This window comes from Salvia splendens, chromosome 2, assembly GCF_004379255.2.
Source record: "Salvia splendens isolate huo1 chromosome 2, SspV2, whole genome shotgun sequence".
Classification (NCBI taxonomy): domain Eukaryota; kingdom Viridiplantae; phylum Streptophyta; class Magnoliopsida; order Lamiales; family Lamiaceae; genus Salvia; species Salvia splendens.
In genome coordinates, this window is record NC_056033.1 from 9157957 (window position 1) to 9174554 (window position 16598).

At 35.0% G+C, this 16598-nt stretch overlaps 2 protein-coding genes and 1 long non-coding RNA gene across 6 annotated transcripts; 1 reads left to right on the top strand and 2 right to left on the bottom strand.

Annotated features, from left to right (window-relative positions):
• Window positions 1-3655: 3655 nt before the first annotated feature.
• Window positions 3656-5083, bottom strand: LOC121772777. The gene is made up of 4 exons (XM_042169998.1): window positions 4735-5083; window positions 4553-4677; window positions 4241-4456; window positions 3656-3940 (listed from the first exon to the last, which is right to left on the bottom strand). The coding sequence occupies exons 1-4, from the start codon at window positions 5081-5083 to the stop codon at window positions 3656-3658; spliced, it is 975 nt and encodes a 324-aa protein (XP_042025932.1).
• Window positions 5084-10541: 5458 nt separating this feature from the next.
• LOC121762535 lies at window positions 10542-12073 on the bottom strand. Its single transcript, XR_006042235.1, has 3 exons — window positions 11849-12073; window positions 11577-11695; window positions 10542-11044 (listed from the first exon to the last, which is right to left on the bottom strand). It is a non-coding gene; the product is annotated as an uncharacterized LOC121762535 (long non-coding RNA).
• On the top strand, window positions 10937-11575 carry LOC121762512 (putative phytosulfokines 6). Of its 4 annotated transcripts, none has more exons than XM_042158409.1 (3): window positions 10937-11071; window positions 11139-11212; window positions 11287-11575. In XM_042158409.1, the coding sequence occupies exons 1-3, from the start codon at window positions 10984-10986 to the stop codon at window positions 11395-11397; spliced, it is 273 nt and encodes a 90-aa protein (XP_042014343.1). In that variant the 5' UTR covers window positions 10937-10983; the 3' UTR covers window positions 11398-11575. The 4 variants fall into 4 exon arrangements, with proteins under 4 accessions (XP_042014343.1, XP_042014359.1, XP_042014352.1 ...); XM_042158425.1 differs by having other exon boundaries at window positions 11290-11575; XM_042158418.1 differs by having other exon boundaries at window positions 11142-11212.
• Window positions 12074-16598: the final 4525 nt, after the last annotated feature.

Here is a 16598-nt window from a genome sequence, read left to right on the forward strand (position 1 = left end):
CGCATCAGCTATGAATTCGATGTCGAGAAAGCACAGAAGCAGCTGTTTGAGCTAATTGGAGTTATCCCTGGGCTCACTCTTGGACAAGTGTTTGATGCAACTGGTGTCATACTTGAGAAGATAGAGAGGCTCAACTACTTCATGAGTCTTCCTCCAGGAGCAAGGGAAGCTTATGTGTGGCGTGCCTTGGAGAAGTACAACAACTGAACTCTTCGAAGTTCAAGTTATGAAGCATATAGTTTATGAGTAATAGGTCTAGTTTATGGTGGCTAGTTTAATATTATGAACTTCATGTCTCCTATCTAACTGCAGCACCTAATCGTGTGCTATTTTTTTGCATTAAGCCATCAAGTTTAGCACCTTATAGAGTGCTACTTTTTTGTATGAAAGATGGCTTATAAAAACTCTACTACTTTTGTAAAATCTATGTTGTTTAATACAGTTTGCCACCTTTTTAGTTTTAATTAAATTGGTAAACACCACACACACACACACACACACACACATATATATATATATATATATATATAAGGATGTGATCATATGATAACCCATATTTATGGTGATAACCTAATAACCTATCATTCTATGGACGAAATATATCATTTTATAAAATAGAATATCATTTTATGGATTAAAAGTATCATTCTATGCATGCTGAAAAAATATCATTTTATAATGTATAAATATCAATTTTAGTAAAAATGATATTTTTGACCCATAAAATGATAGGTTATTAGGTTATCACCATAAATATGGTTATCATTTTAACGCACCCATATATATATATAATGAGCAATGCAGTACAATACCAAAAAATTGTTCCCCACAAAACCCAGATCAGGAAACTAAAACATAGATGGATTACATGCACATTCCTAAATTTAAAGTGAAAGAGTTTCACCAAAGTTAGGCTACTGAGTCATTAGTAGAAGTTGAACACAAACACAAAATATAGGAGAACTAGTACTAGTAGATACCTTTACCTAGACAGTGTTTCTTCACGCTCGATCGAGATACAGAAGTGGACAAGTGTGACATCAACCAAACGAAAGTGACAACGGTTTCCCTTTGCAAGTTTGTTGTCTCTCACAAACCTAGACCAACCCTGGGTGACGCGAATCTTGTCATTGTGCTTGGCTACCTTGACCTTCCAGATCTTCTCGTCAACCATGAAAAAAATGTTGTCTTGTAAGGAGGCAAGGCCAATATGCAGTTATTACCAAGCTTCCATTTATGTCCGACTTCGAGAGGACTACAACAAAAGATGGGTGCTTCCCTTTATGTCCGACTTCGACAGCCTTTTTTTGTTTTTTGTTGTATTTTGAGCACTATGTAGTGTAGGATGCAACTAAATAGGGATTGTGCTTTATATGTGGCACGTTGCATCCGTCATTGGCTGTAATCGATATGTAAGCTCTTAATCATATGAAGTTTATGTAAATATATTTAGCTCATCAAGTATTCGATATGTAGGCTCTTAATCATATGAAGTTAATGCTAATGTATTTAGTCTCATCAAGTACCTGCTTATGAATCAAATACTATAAATTATGTATAAGAAGTAAAAAAGAGTGAACTACGATGTTGCTCCAGTAATAATCCATATTAATTAATATATTGCTATTATACACAAAGGAAAAAAATGATTGATTTATGCTTGTTTTGTTTGACTTTAAAATAGTAGGGGTTAACATTTCTTTTTTGTCAAAACGAAAATAACTCAACTTATTAATAAATTACCCACAAAGAAATACGACTCAACTTTGTTGTGATGGAGGAAGTATTACATGGTTAAGACCATGTTAAGAATTTTTTCTGCGTTCGCCACTGATTATACATAAATATGTGCATCAATATTCCAAGAAAGTCGATGATAAGTCGTATTCTAGGCCTTGGTTACTGGTCAGTATGATGTGCATATTTGAACTTTATCTGCAAAACAAGTTGCTTAAGCGTGCATGTTGAGTGTTCTAGCCAGTAGGCAAAGTTTCAGATACTTCAGGTGAAAAGGGCGTCAGGACGATTACGTACTGACCAGTATACATGCAAAAATGGCTCGAGATGGAGAAGAAGGATAGCTGGGACTGATCAATCACAATTAAGGGCAAAGAAGTCATCTCACCACAAGGTTTTACCCTAAAATCAAGGGTAAGCCTCCCTATAAAAGGAAGCCACTTGGAGAGAGAAAGGGATCATCTATTTTCATCATCATCACTCTTAGGTAGAATTCTCTCGGTAGTTCAGTCCTTCAGCCCAGTCCAGAGTCTCGTTCCTCGCCACTGCCATGGTCACTTGAAGGTCGTGAAGAAGTTCCCGGAGTTCCAGACGTTCTCATCTAGTCAGCAAGATCGTAGTTAGAAGTTCCATCGTCCGGCGTGGCAAAACACTTTTATTTCGCTTTCGTAGTTAAATTGCTTGTTTTTCCTTACGCTGGATCTTTGTTTGCTTTTGAATTTCATTGCCTAGAAGTACTTTGTTTGCAGATCCGAACTTGTTTTATGCTATGAAATTGTTTTCTGTTCAGTTTACCTCGCTGATCTCCTTTCCTTCTGCCTAGTTAGCTTAGATCTAGAGTTTCTGGTTGTTTTAAGTGTTAAATCGGTTGTTGCTGTTTTCATCGTAATTTTCTCTGAGTTAGTACAATCGGGAGCTGTTTGATTGTGAAGTAAGTCGTTGCATGCAAAGTCTAGTTTGAGTTTCGATTCGTTTTCATGTTGACCGGTATGCGGAGTTACAGTGTTGGTGTTTGATTTCAGATTTGGAATTTTATTTGTGGATCTGTGTTCGTGAGTTGTTATTCTGTGTTTTACGTGGCGAATCTGGAGTTGTCATTTAATTTTGATCAAGTGTGTTGAAGAAGATGATGTCCATGTCAATAGTTGGGGACCACTTTTACTTTTTAGATGCTTTTTGCCTTTTGTCCTTCACTTTTAGTTTGTACTCTGCAGATCTGTCAGCCTAGTCATACAATTCCCACTACCTTCGGATATTCCGTTTGGCCCAAAATAGAAACCCAGTACTTCTCGAATATTTTCTGTTACACCATGATTACCCATTTCCACGTACACAGCTGCACCTCTACACTTCTCCCCCATTCTAGTCAGTAGGATACTACTTTTAAATTCTTGCCTAGGTAGAGACTCAACCCGAGCGTGGTAGCTAACCAAACCCTCCAGAATATCACCGCAATAGTTTTAGCGCACCATCTCTGTGGGATTCGACCCCTACCTTCACTATACTACCCCATAGAAGAGGGTTGAGGATTCTTTGAAAGCAGGTTCTAGGCTAGCGGGGTTTCTTATACTGATCAGTATGATAGATCCTTGCTTGAGCGACACCTACGCAAACCATGCTCTTTCAGTCGACAATGTCAGTTTAAAAGGCAGAAAATCTGGGATCAAAATACATTTTCCCATTAAAAACTGGATATTAATCAAAATAAACACTACAAATGCATAGGGTGCTCGAGCTTCCTCATAACAAATCTCCACATCTCAGCAGCACACAATAGCAAACAGTTTGAGTCCTCATAGAACTTGATTCCCCCACTACAGGAATGGATGGAAACAAAAGACCATAAGTTTGGGTAAGTAACAAAACCATAATGCATATAACAGATGGAAGAGTAAAATTAATTTGAATCTACACAGATTCAAGAGGTGAAGAATATCTCACTGAAGTCCACATGGGTTCTGCCAATGCATCGCGCATATAATTTCCATGCTGGGGAAGGCTCCACCCTATCAACAAATTCCCCGAGGACACCATCATCCCCTGCCTCCTCATTATCAGTGAACTCATCATTCTCAGTCATTTCGATTGGATCTGTAGGCATCTCTGATCTTATATAGTTGTGGAGTAGAAAGCAAGCTATGATCAACCATGTCTGAATCTTCACAGGATAATATGAGGCAGTTCGTAGAATGCCCCAACGCATCTTCAATACAGCGAAAGCTCGTTCAATGACATTTCACGCTCTTGTATGCCGCATATTAAAGATTTCGCGTGCATTTTGTGGTGCTTCTGTGGCTGGACCCCACTCTTTGAGATGGTAGCGAACACTTTTATATGGAGCTAGGAAACCATCGCAATTAGTGTAGCCGTTGTCGCATAAGTAGTAGTTGCCTAAAATCACATCCTCATTCAATGCTATTTTATGTAATAAAAAAGTCAGATCTTTACTAGCAAATTAGGTGTGCATGATTTAAGTTATTTTAAAAAAATCACCTTTAGGTACTTTGAAATCGTTTGGTCGAGTGATGGCGTTAGGCAAAACCCTAACATCAGCGGTCGAGCCCTCCCACCCAGCCAAGACATAAGTAAACCTCAGTAGCCTATCACACGCGGCCAATGTACTGGTACAAATTTGACCCTTCCTGTATCGATACCTAGGCTTATCGGCATTTGGAACATGTACGTTGATGTATGTCCCGTCAATTGCCCCAAGGCACCCCTACAATTGGATAATATATGATGGAGGTTAGACATACAAATTTGTAAAGAAATCTAAGATTAAGTATTGTACAAAAGATAACACAAGGTTTCGTACCTTGAACCACTTCCACCTGTTATCATCATAGTCATCAGGCACGGGTTCGGGTGTAACCAAGAAAGATGCATGAAGCTTGAGCACGGCTCGCAAGACAGCGTGTACATAGTGGGAAACTTTAAAGCCTAATCTCAAAAAATTAAACTTAACAACCTGAATCTTCTAATGATGTGCTAAAATACTCAAGAACATCGCGACTTGTTCTTCCACCATCACATACTCCCCATCAACTAAGTCCCTAGTTTGACACAGCATTATACAAAGCCTCCCGAAGGTGTTGCGGTCCATCCTAAGATTTTCCAAGCAAGCAACATCACTTACTCCGACGAGCCGATTAATGTGTCTTACTTGATCCGGTACCCGACCAAGGCGTGTGAAGGTGGCTCTACTTCGTCTTCGATTCATGCGTCGGGTTCGTGCAAGGTGGCGAAGTGCAATCAATATCACACAAATTGTATCAAATCGGTAGTTACGCACAACATCCTCTACCAACTGAATCACATTCGCATTCGTCGAAGCTGAATCAGCCATGGACCCAACACAATATCTGATTTTAATATACCATCTTTGATTAGCTTATGTGAACAACAATTGACACAATAATAGCATTCTAGAGATCCGAAAAATAAGACATAAAACCAATTCCATATGGGCAAATTTTCACATAATTTTTTGGGAAATGCATTTAAATCATAAAATGAAAATAGTGATTAGAGTTTCAAGTTTGGGGTATTTAGGAATTTCTAGGAAGAACCTACGACGTTTGAGCATTCAGCATCAATGCAGTCAAATCTACATATTTTCCGACACAATACAACAAGTAATCGGCAACACATACAACCAAATTTAACAAATCAACTTTCAACTGCCGGAATCGGGTCAAATATAGTACGCAATTGTGCAGGAATCGGGTCAAATATAGTACGCGATTGTGCAACCTATATGTTTTTTTCGAAGCAAAAAATTGCGTATGTAACCTGAAATGAGGCACGCTGGCGAGCTGCTAGCCGGAGAAGAGTGTCGTCAAGACGCCTGACCCGCTGGTCGGAGAGTATACAGACAGCGTCGCCTTCCTTCCAGCTTCTTTATACACTCACTACTTTCAAAACCCTTATTTCTCAAATTTTCTTCTCCGAAATAGACAAATGGAGGGGTATTGAGGGAAATGTATTCCCCTATCCGTTACAAGCCCCGAGGAGTGAATCTAAACCCACTACTTTTGGGAGGTTTAATTTCAACCACTTTCCATAACAAACAGTAATTTTTTCGGGTCAAAGGAGTGAATCCCGATTTACCGGGATTATTTTTTCATACTATAAAACGGCCAAAATATGGTGGATAACTTTTCCAACCCTACGTATTCCACTCCATAAAACGCGTCCTTATAGGATTGGTGGAGATGCCACTTATGTAAATGACGCATACTAGTGGCAACCAGTCCCATGCAAAAAAACTCTTGAAGAAAAAAAATTGATATAAGAATATATTAAATATTACAAGAAATTTAAAATAATTAGCTAAATAACCAAGCGAGTACAAACTCGATCATATCAGATATAAATTTGAGAAGACCGTTCGTTAATTGGAAACTTGCTTGAACTGCTTTGCTATTTTCTATAGATAAGGGTTTTGGCTTTTATTTAATTGGAAACTTGCTTGAACTGCTTTGCTATTTTCTATAGACAAGGGTTTTGGCTTTTATTTAGTTGAGAAAGATAAAGGTACATAAATTGTTTATGTACATAATATCCTTAAATTTAATTAAATTTAATCAAAAATTAGTTTCGTTATTTATTGTATTATATGTAGTAATAAGAAAGAAGTGATATAGAAATTTTATATCAAATCGTACATGATTTCGAACTTGATTCGAATTATATATACAATATTTAGTAAAATAAGTATTTTTTTTTCTTAAATATACAAATATTTAAGTTAAAATTCCAATTCTTTTTCGAAGTGTTGCAAAATGATTAGTATGAAATTTATTTTAAATCACTTAATGTTTATAAATCGATTTTCAGTGTAAAATGTTAAAAAAAGTTCGATTATGTACGTACAATTATGTACAATTATCATTACCCTATTTAGTTAATATATAATCTCTCACCTTTTTACATGATACCCCTTGATCGGAACATTTATTTGTACCCCTTGATATTCGCCAGCTTGCATGATCAACTTATTAAACCAACTGATGTAAAGAAAGACAAAAATATATTATAAGCAATTTTAAGTATTGACAAGGCTCAAGAGACATTTAAAGGAGAATATAAAATAAATTTGTAAATTTATTGAAACATAGCATTAATACAAATTTTTGAGGAGCCCATTTGTCCACCAATGCTCCACGTGGATACGCCCAGGGCCTACCCCTGAGTAAGTGGGGAGGAACTAAGAGCATCCCCATCGGTGCTTGTGGGGAAGGACGACGTCCGTGTCATCGGTGCGGCACCCCCTGTCCGCCGTTGTGCTCTTGCCAACGGCACGGCGCTGCTCGATGTATCGAGCACGTACTGTTAGAGTTTATATACTACAAATCATCTTTCGAGTGATTGAATACTGTAAAACTCTATATTTTATTTTCCAATGGATGCAACAGATTGTTTTTATCATAATGTTGTTATGTTTTACATCTAATGAATGTTTATTGCATATTTAAATGTATAAATAACGTAACAAAGTAGACCGGTTGTGGGCGTCGTCCACTTTAAGGTAACATGGTCAGTTCTGAACAAAGAAAAATAAGAATTCCACAACCTAGATAGGCCTGTACTACCTATCGTGAAAGGTTGCAATGTCAGTCCGCATATTTCTAAGCCTTACTGAAATAAGATGACATTGGTGTGGTATAGCACTGAATTGGATCTAACAGCGAGACAAGTCTTTATGCTAGATACTGAAAGACGAGGTCTTGATAATTAATTTCTTAATCAATATATGTTAGTATTGAGCATACGGTATTGATTATGCACTACTTTGACTTACCAAATGGTGCGGGTTTTTCGCAACCAAAGAATCCTGGTATATTGGGTAGTAGTGATTAATATCTAGCGGTGCTAGGATTGCTATTGTAATGAATCGTGCGGGAGGTGAGCTCGAAACAAGATTTTATTATTCAGAACCTAGCTAGTTGGAGTTTGATTACTCTATGAATAATAAATAAGCGTTTCTTGCTAAGTCCACTCTTGAAGTTAATAATATATTAATTAATTAAGTTCATAGCAGACATTAATTAATTAATGGACGTTTCTATCTTAAGCGCGGGAAATGAACGACAAACAAATGGAAACCCATAATACTTGTAATTTCGGATTTGGAAGGGCAGTGCAACATTATTTCTGTAGTGGTTGCTCGTAATATTCCAATATAAGGTTGTATTAAATTGTGGGTTCAATTTAATTAGTAAAAAGCTAATTGGGGGAGGCCATATCCAAATTCTTCCATAGATCTCTGACTTGGCCCAATATGTGTCTTAATATAAATAGGAGAATAAAGGAGACAGAAAATACACTTAATATTTTCAAGCAAATTTCGTCCCCCTCTCCTTGCACAAGTGGGACGATTTTTCAGCTCCCTCCGTGAGCAGTTTTCGTATTCTTTATTTAAGTCCTAGTACTCTAGTGAGATCAGCTCACCCTGATATCAATTTACAGTCTAGGAACCAGTCAGAAGATCCGTGGTTTAGTACTCAAGATCTTCACGTGGAGAAGGCGTTAGCCATCTTCGATTCTTTGGAGAATTAACGAGGTAAATTGGCTAACTCCGTAGTAAGCATGTTTTAGGTTTCAATTACGCTAAAGCATGATTAAATTCAAGTTATGAGCATGATACATGTGATAATTACACGAATAGATTTTGTCTAAATAATCTGCTATATAGATTAAAATTATCATGTGATCAATTTGATGCACGCTTCCGCAGCCAACCCCTTCACGTCCGTGCCGCTGAGCAGGGCGACGTGGCGCGTTTCTATTAGCATACAGCTTAGCCATTGGCATTTTCTTTTTTTAAAAAAAATCAAAAATAATACCAAAAATTTTAAAAAATATATTTTCGAATTCACAAAAATATAGCCGTTTTATTACCATTTTTTTGAATTTTTTTTGAATTTTTTTAAAAAATATTAATCCCAAAATCATCTATGAATACGCACATTCATCGTCCATTTTCACATCAAATTATCCATCATTCATATTTTTTCATACAACTCATCTACATCTTCCGCTCTCACTCAAACCCTCTCTTAATTATGTAATTTTTATTTTTTTAGACTTTAATTATGAATTTTTTAATTTTTAGGCTTTTAATTATGTAATTTTTAATTTTTTTAGTAATTAGTAATAGTATTTTTGGATATTTTTAATGCATTTTAATATTGTGGAAATGTTTTTATTTAAATTGAATAATACAATGGTGGGACCCTTGAGCATGTCCTTGCGGAAGAGCATGGATGTAGGTATTGTGCTCTTGGGAAATAGCAGAGAGTAAAAAATTAATAAATGTGGGTCCGGGCCCACATCCATGCTCTTTGGCAAAGAGCATGGATGTGGATGCTTTAAAGCCCTCGTTAACTAATTGTTTTTTAAACAATTCTATTTTCTAAATTTTTTAAATTTCTCCAAGTTTAATGTGAATTATTGTATAAAAGCTCTTACAAATTATCTAAAACAACTAAAACTATAATTTGAAATAAAATTTAGAAATTAAAGTCCCAATTGTTTATTTCTACATTCGCCTCTGACTAACTCATACATTACCAAAACTTGGGCTCTTTTTTAATTAAATTTATTTGGTGTTTAAAATATTTTATATACATTAATTAATCAATTTTCCTACTAACTCATACATATGTAAATTCTTTTTTCAAAAGGTGCCAAACATCTGAAGTTTTTATTTACTATACTGGAATAAATTTCAATTTGCTAGGTATCGTATAATAAAGCCTCGTTCACAACATCCCTTGAGAATAATATCATCTCTTACTGCACTAGGCGCATGGGTTGTGCGCTCGGAGGGTGTATGTGCACAAGCTGTGTGCATCTCTTGTAGTATCTGACAATTTTACGCAAAACAACCATAACTTTTTCTACTTGAGTTATATCTAATTAAGACAGGACAAGATATCTACATGAAATTCTTTCGAAGAGATTGGTAGCCATGAAACAGTGAATGGAGTTCTCATTTATATCCCTTTATTTCTTTCAAAACTCATTAAACAATCAATTGCACGATAATTAAGCTAAACCACGTTTATATAGCGTGAAACTAAACTAAAAACTTAAGTTTAACCCTGAAATGCTTCAAAAGTTTATCAATTGTATAGACTATATTACATGATTACACGCCACCAAAACTATGTTATTATTTTGAAAGATGAGAGCAATTATATACTTAAGCTAATTTTACAGAATTCCTTTGCATTAAAAATGTCAATTTGAGAGAATTTAGTATTAAGGATAATATTAATTAAACATCCATTTTATCAATCATGAATACATTATAAAAATCTATATATATAAATTTCGAAGTTGGCTAAATCTCGTTAATCAATATCGAATTTGTTTTCTAAAATACCAATACGATCATAAAACACTAAAACAGTGTTAAAATGTTATGAGTTTTTATCAGGGGTTAAAAATACCAGTGATATAGTAGTACTCCATCATATAGGAAGGATGTCAGCTAATTCCAAGATGGTTGACTTTTGTATAGTTGAAGAAGTGATATTAATTGCACATTTAATTTTGGACATATATATATGGACCAGTAGAAGTATGCTCGACAACGACCAAACCAAATCGGTAAATCCTGTGTCTTCTGCTTTCTTCAGGATAGGATCCGTAATATCACGTGAATATGTTGTATTGACTTCTCCATTTGTTTTTGTATGTTGCAATTCATTAACCTCACTCTCAATTAATGCAATATATATACATCAATAATTCAACCATGACTCTGATAAGAGTCCAATAACTTGATAGAACAATGATGCAAAGTGAAAAGTCAAACAACCTTAAAAATGTATTCAAGTCATCTTAGAACTCAAATCATTTCAAATACATCAGCACTCATAACGATTTTACAAGCATACCTAATTTTTTCTGGCAAATTCTGCCATGACCAAAATTCAACACATATACTGCATCTTTCTTGTACATTGACATCATATTTCGTCTATCACATTATGCCCAAAATTTGACAGTCATTATAAAGTAGGAGTATAAACTGTTGAAAAAAAATGAAAAAAGAGGAGTGATGAGATAAGGATAGTTGAGTGCGGTATGCATGTATTTAACTATTTATATTGTTAGGCATATATGCACTCTTCCACCTTCCAACTCCCAACAATATCACCCTCTCCTCTCTCACTACCCCCTTAAAACTTAAATCCAACATCTCTTCAACCTCACCTTTTCTTCAATTCAGCCATGAACTCTAATTTTCATAAACTCCTACTCATTCTCCTTGTTTTCTCCACTGCCACCGCATCTGCAAGAAAAATGGCTTCAACGAAAGGTACTTACCTCATTTGCTTGGTTTTTCCGACTATTTTTTTAACTATACCATTCGAATCTTTGTGCAGCAGCAGGAGAAGTGGATCAACAAATCAAGGGTGAGGAATCTGATTTAAAGGTTGCAAGTGTTGATTCTTTTGATGTAAGTTGTTGTGATATGGTGTTTTAATATTGTTGAATAGATTATGAATTAATTGAATAAGTTTTGGATGGCAGAAGTTGATGGGGGTGGAAGAATGTGGAAATGGAGAGACAGAGTGTTTGATGAGAAGGGCTGTTTCGGAGGCCCATTTGGATTATATCTACACAGAGAAGAAGGGCAACTAAACTAGTGCGTTCCAATTTCAAACATGTGTGTAATTGTGTCACTACACTGTTACTTCTCAATGCTTGCTACATAGTAACAAGTAGTCCTACTATTTAGTTTCATTTTCTAGTGCAATGTTATGGATGATATTCATATATGTATCATCAAATTATTCAATCATAAATAAATTTAGTAGTACCATGTGTTCGTCCTCATCTTTCCTCTTTCTTCGTTTGAAACTTTGAATTGATAATATAGTTTGCAACTTTGCCGGTTCTTCCATCACAGTAAAATACTCAAATACAGGAACGGCGGCTTCTGGCATTTTCCAGATGAAATAGACAATCAACAAATATCCCAAAAAGAAGACAAAACAAACAAGGGGAAAGAAGAATAAAAACAAGAGAAATAGTTTTTCCACCAAAATTAAAGCAAAAATGTAGGTCCGATAGAAATTTAAACAAAAAATACCTTTTTTCTGTCAGGTGCGATTTAGACGGGAAATGTGCAATAAAAGAAAATTGTAAGAGCTTGGATATCGACGAAGTTATGTTGGTTGCGAAGGGAGATCCAGTTCCAGAGAAAAAGAATAAAACTTGATCGCCATCGATACAGAATTAGGGTTTGGTGTGTTTCCCCAATTTAAAAGTCAGATCCGGCTACAACTACAATTTAATAGAAACCTTCAATTTATTACCAAACACTAATCTGTTTATTCTAATTTAACCCTAATTTTATCATTTTATGTGTCGACTAGAAAGCCCATGTTCAGCTACCTTCGGTTTGGGTCTTATGTGGTTGGGCCGGCTAGCTCAATTATATCTGATCATCACAACTTGACATTTTTTATGTAGAGTACATAGATTTTTCAACAAAATTTTCAAAAATAACATATATATATTTAGTTAATATATTATATATTAATTCGTATTTCTCATATAAAATAAATTTGAGCTCCTTATACCACTACATTTAAATTTAAAATATCATTGGTTGGATCTTTATTTAACATTTTTCAGAATTTAATTAATTTTCATTGTGTTAATTATATTTATTTATTTTTCTTTCTTTTTTTCTCTTATTTATTTTGAATATAATTCAATTGTACTATCAACTAAAAAAAATTAAGTTGATAATGAACAATATCAATAAATTTTTATTTTTCTAATAATTCTTGAGTCGATGTTGTAATAGAATTAATTTCAAAATAAATAAGAGAAAAGAAGAAAAATAAGTAAATTTAATTAACACAAAAAAATTAATTAAATTGTTAAATTCGTTACCTATTGATTCAAAATGCATAAATATAAAGAATTAATGATATAAAAAAATTATAAAATGACATAATGAAATAAAATGTATTAGTATAAAGACTCCAGATGTATTTCATGATAGGAGTATCAACGTCAATCCTCTCTCGTATAGTATCTCAGTTTTACAAATGATTGGTGCCATCCAATCCAAACATTATTTAACATCCCTATTCTTTCTTTTTTTCACTTTCATATAATATGATGCATTTTATTATTTCCATGACAGTATAACAAAACCGTTTAGATTTAAGTGTGGAGATCTTTAAAACAAATCAAAGGATTTCGGTGGCCCCAAAAATCTGTGGCGTTCATTTGGTACTCTTGATCGTAATTTTATGCAGAAGCAACAAACACTACAGTTTTCCTCTACATGAATTTAATTTTTCATTTATAAAAATGACTGTTTTTGCTTCAATGCATCTTCCTGGAAACTTCCTCAATGCAAATTGACAGTTGCATTGAGTTGGATGATAGGGAAATATCCATGCTCTCGTCTCCATCCATGTATTTAATTTACTACTACTATTCAATACACTTCTGGTTTTAAAATTAAGAAAAGGAATTTGTATCTAATTATTGGCCTTAACTTAAAAATTCAAGTTAGATAAATTTTTTCGGGATGAGCCTAAAACTATGACCCGTTTTCTTTCACATTTAAAGTTTCATTGATAGTCAATTGATCGCTAAAATCAATAATTGGATTATATTAGATTTTCTTAAAAATATTAAAATAGATCTATATAAATTCATAAGTACATTTTATGCATTGTGCCCATTTTAATGTGGACCCCCCACAATTTATTAACACTCAATATGGAAAGTTTATTCTACAAATAATAATCATACACAATTCACTAACACTCATTAAACCTCAATCTTTTACTTTTTCATACTTCTCTCTTACTTTACCAATTACATATTAAAACTCGTGTTATTTACAAACTTGTCTATTTTATAGGGGCTGAGGGAGCATCAAAATGGACCCAACTTCTTCTAAGTAGGTTAATCATACTCAAATAGTTTCACTTTTAGCACACAAATACAAGCAAACGCCAAGAAAATAGAGTAGCTACAATTAGGCAGAGTAATATTAGCAGAATTGTTGGAGTGCACGCCTCATGATCCATTGCTCTATATCTGCAAAATAGTAAGTACAATATTATGTTCGGCCGATGGATTAAAAAGAAAATTTAGTGTTTGCCAATTTTGTATTCAATTATTATAAATCATTAATATAGCAAGACATGACGGCTACGGAATTACAAATTTCATCAAATTTTAGTTTTTCACGGATGCTTAACCATAAAGTCTATACACGTCAAACCATATTTAAGATTTTTTATACGTTGAAGAAGTGACATTTAGCTGTCTCTTATGATAAACTGAAAAAAAAAATTAGAGACAAAGAAGAGAGTTCTAAGTTCTAACGTACTATTGAAAAAAAATGTTTGTATAGACAAAAGAGTATACAATCAAAATTAAGCAATTATTAGTACTCCATATTAGTACAGATATCCATCCAATATATTGGTACTTGTTAAGTCCAAATTTTGTATTTTAAGGAGATAAACGATCTCAATTCATCAACTAGTTTAATATTTAGAAAACAATTTTATGTTACGACAAGAAATTGCTTATTCTCATTTTGAAATTGTGAATACCATCAGCTTTTGGGGGAGTTTGGCCATTTAAAAAATCAAAACAATTAGTTATACTTACTATATGATATGGTGTAGTACGTATAACTGGAAGCTAATATATATGGTCGTTAAATGCCTTAATAATAAAAAAGTGGATCAATAGTGAAGAATAAGTTGGAAGAAAAATAAAAAATAAACACTGGTGTGGATTTAAATTCATGGTGCATCTACTCAATTTCTAGGATTCACCAATCCTAAATAAAACTATTGTAATCTCTATTAGAATTTATAAAAAAAATATTCTGTTGCAATTTATTTAGGATGTAATGGGCAGCGACCTTTTGAACACATCTCTATAAAAACCACACCAATACCCCAATTATCTTCTTTATAATAATTAGTTATTAATTATTGCACATGATACGTTGCAAATTATTAATATAAGTCAATATAATTTTAATTACAAAAGTCCTTTCTTGTGTCCCAACACCAACTAGGAAATAATCACCTTAGGACCACATTATTTGTCTGCCCAATTTTATTAGTAATTTCCTTGGATGCAATAGCAAGAGATCATTGCAGGTTGTGTCGACTTTCGATATGACAAAATTATACCGGAAAAAAAAAAGATAAAGCCATACTTAATCAATCACTATTCTCATTATGTTTAGTTCGATCGATATAATTTGCGAATTTAGGCAAATTCCTATTTGATGTTTATAATTTATTGTTTTGCTGAAAAGTTTTGCACACAAGTTTAGTTCAGGATAGTAATTGTCGTCTCGAACATTAATGTTTGTAGACTACTATTGAACCGTGTGTCCCACGTGGGAATCTCAACTTGCCCAACGACATTTTATGACTACTTCCTAAGAGCATCTCCAGTAAGACTGGACGTCAAATAGCCCTCACATAGCCTTCACACTGCCTCATCATCAGCGCTACAATTCTTATGTCACATCAGCTTGCCATATCAACTGGACATCAAATAGCCCTCACATAGCCTTCACACTACATATCCACATCACTAATAACAATTATATAATTTAATTTACAATCGTATCAACATACGGAATTTAATTTACGAGACAAATACATTTAAATTGAATAATACTATTAAAATTTCAAAAAGTACAATAATTTAAAAAAAATACATTTAAAAAAAATTAAATTGAATAATACTATTAAAAATACATTGTAGAGAGAGAGTACTCGTTAAAACAAGTGGTGCAAATGAAAATGACGTTCAAAGCGCGTATATATAGTGTTTTCAAAAGAAAAAAAAAATAAAAAATAAAATCTGACGCCGGTTTGACGCCGATTCGGGACCCACAATGGCGCCGTGAGGATCGGCGTTGGAACCGGCGTCATCGCGCGAATCGGCATGGCCACGCCGATTTTGACGCCGATTTCGCCGACGCCGGCTCCAATGGTTCGGCGTCAGAACCAGCGTCGGCGAAAAATCGGCGTCGCGATTTTGACGCCGTTACTGGAGATGCTCTAAGAGCATCCGCAATGCCGCCCCTTCCCGGTAAACGTCGGAGAGGCTTCGGGGAAGGGTGCGCGGGACGTCCAGCATTGGGGCGGACACGCCCGTGGCTTGCGGACACGGGAGGGGCGCGGTCGTCGCGGGACGTCCGTGTCGACGTCCGCCATTGCGGCGACGCACGAACGTCCGACGCGGACTCCCATTTTTTAATTTAATTTTTTTTTATAAATCTATATATACGGCTCGTTGCACTGGCGACGGGGACGACGAGGAGTGAGACGTGGGTCGCATTTGTCGAAGCTAGGGGGTTGTATTTTTCTTGTTTCAAAATTATGTAATTTTTTTTAGATGATTATGCATGTTTTTTTTTGTTTTTAACGAAGTTGTTGCATTTTCCCCGTATTCGTGTCGAAATTTTAATTCCGTAAATTGCATATTTGTGAATTTGTGAATTTTTATTATTGTGGAAAGTCCGTCGGGATGTCCTTGGGGATGTCCGCCATTGTACAGTGGGAAGTCCTTATGACGTGGCAGGAGATATTTTTAGAATGTCTGCGGGGATGTCCGCCGGGACATCCGCGCCACTGTGGATGCCCTAAGAGCATACACAGTCGGAAGGATGTCCTGGCGGACATCCCGATGGACTTCCCAAAAACACCTCCTGCCACGTCATAAGAATATCCCATTGCACGGCCACGTCATATGAACATCCCACTGCACAATGGCGGACATCCCGACGGACATCCACAATAATAAAAATTCACAAATTCACCAAATTA

Bases quoted from the DNA above. Each gene is read 5' to 3' on its own strand.
- LOC121772777 (XM_042169998.1), bottom strand. From the start codon at position 5,083: ATGGCTGATTCAGCTTCGACGAATGCGAATGTGATTCAGTTGGTAGAG. The intron at 4,678-4,734 runs GTATTTTAGCAC...TTTTGAGATTAG, and splicing joins ACAAGTCGCGATGTTCTTGA to GCTTTAAAGTTTCCCACTAT. The intron at 4,457-4,552 runs GTACGAAACCTT...ATCCAATTGTAG, and splicing joins ACAGGTGGAAGTGGTTCAAG to GGGTGCCTTGGGGCAATTGA.
- LOC121762512 (XM_042158409.1), top strand. From the start codon at position 10,984: ATGAACTCTAATTTTCATAAACTCCTACTCATTCTCCTTGTTTTCTCC. The intron at 11,072-11,138 runs GTACTTACCTCA...ATCTTTGTGCAG, and splicing joins AAAAATGGCTTCAACGAAAG to CAGCAGGAGAAGTGGATCAA. The intron at 11,213-11,286 runs GTAAGTTGTTGT...TTTGGATGGCAG, and splicing joins CAAGTGTTGATTCTTTTGAT to AAGTTGATGGGGGTGGAAGA.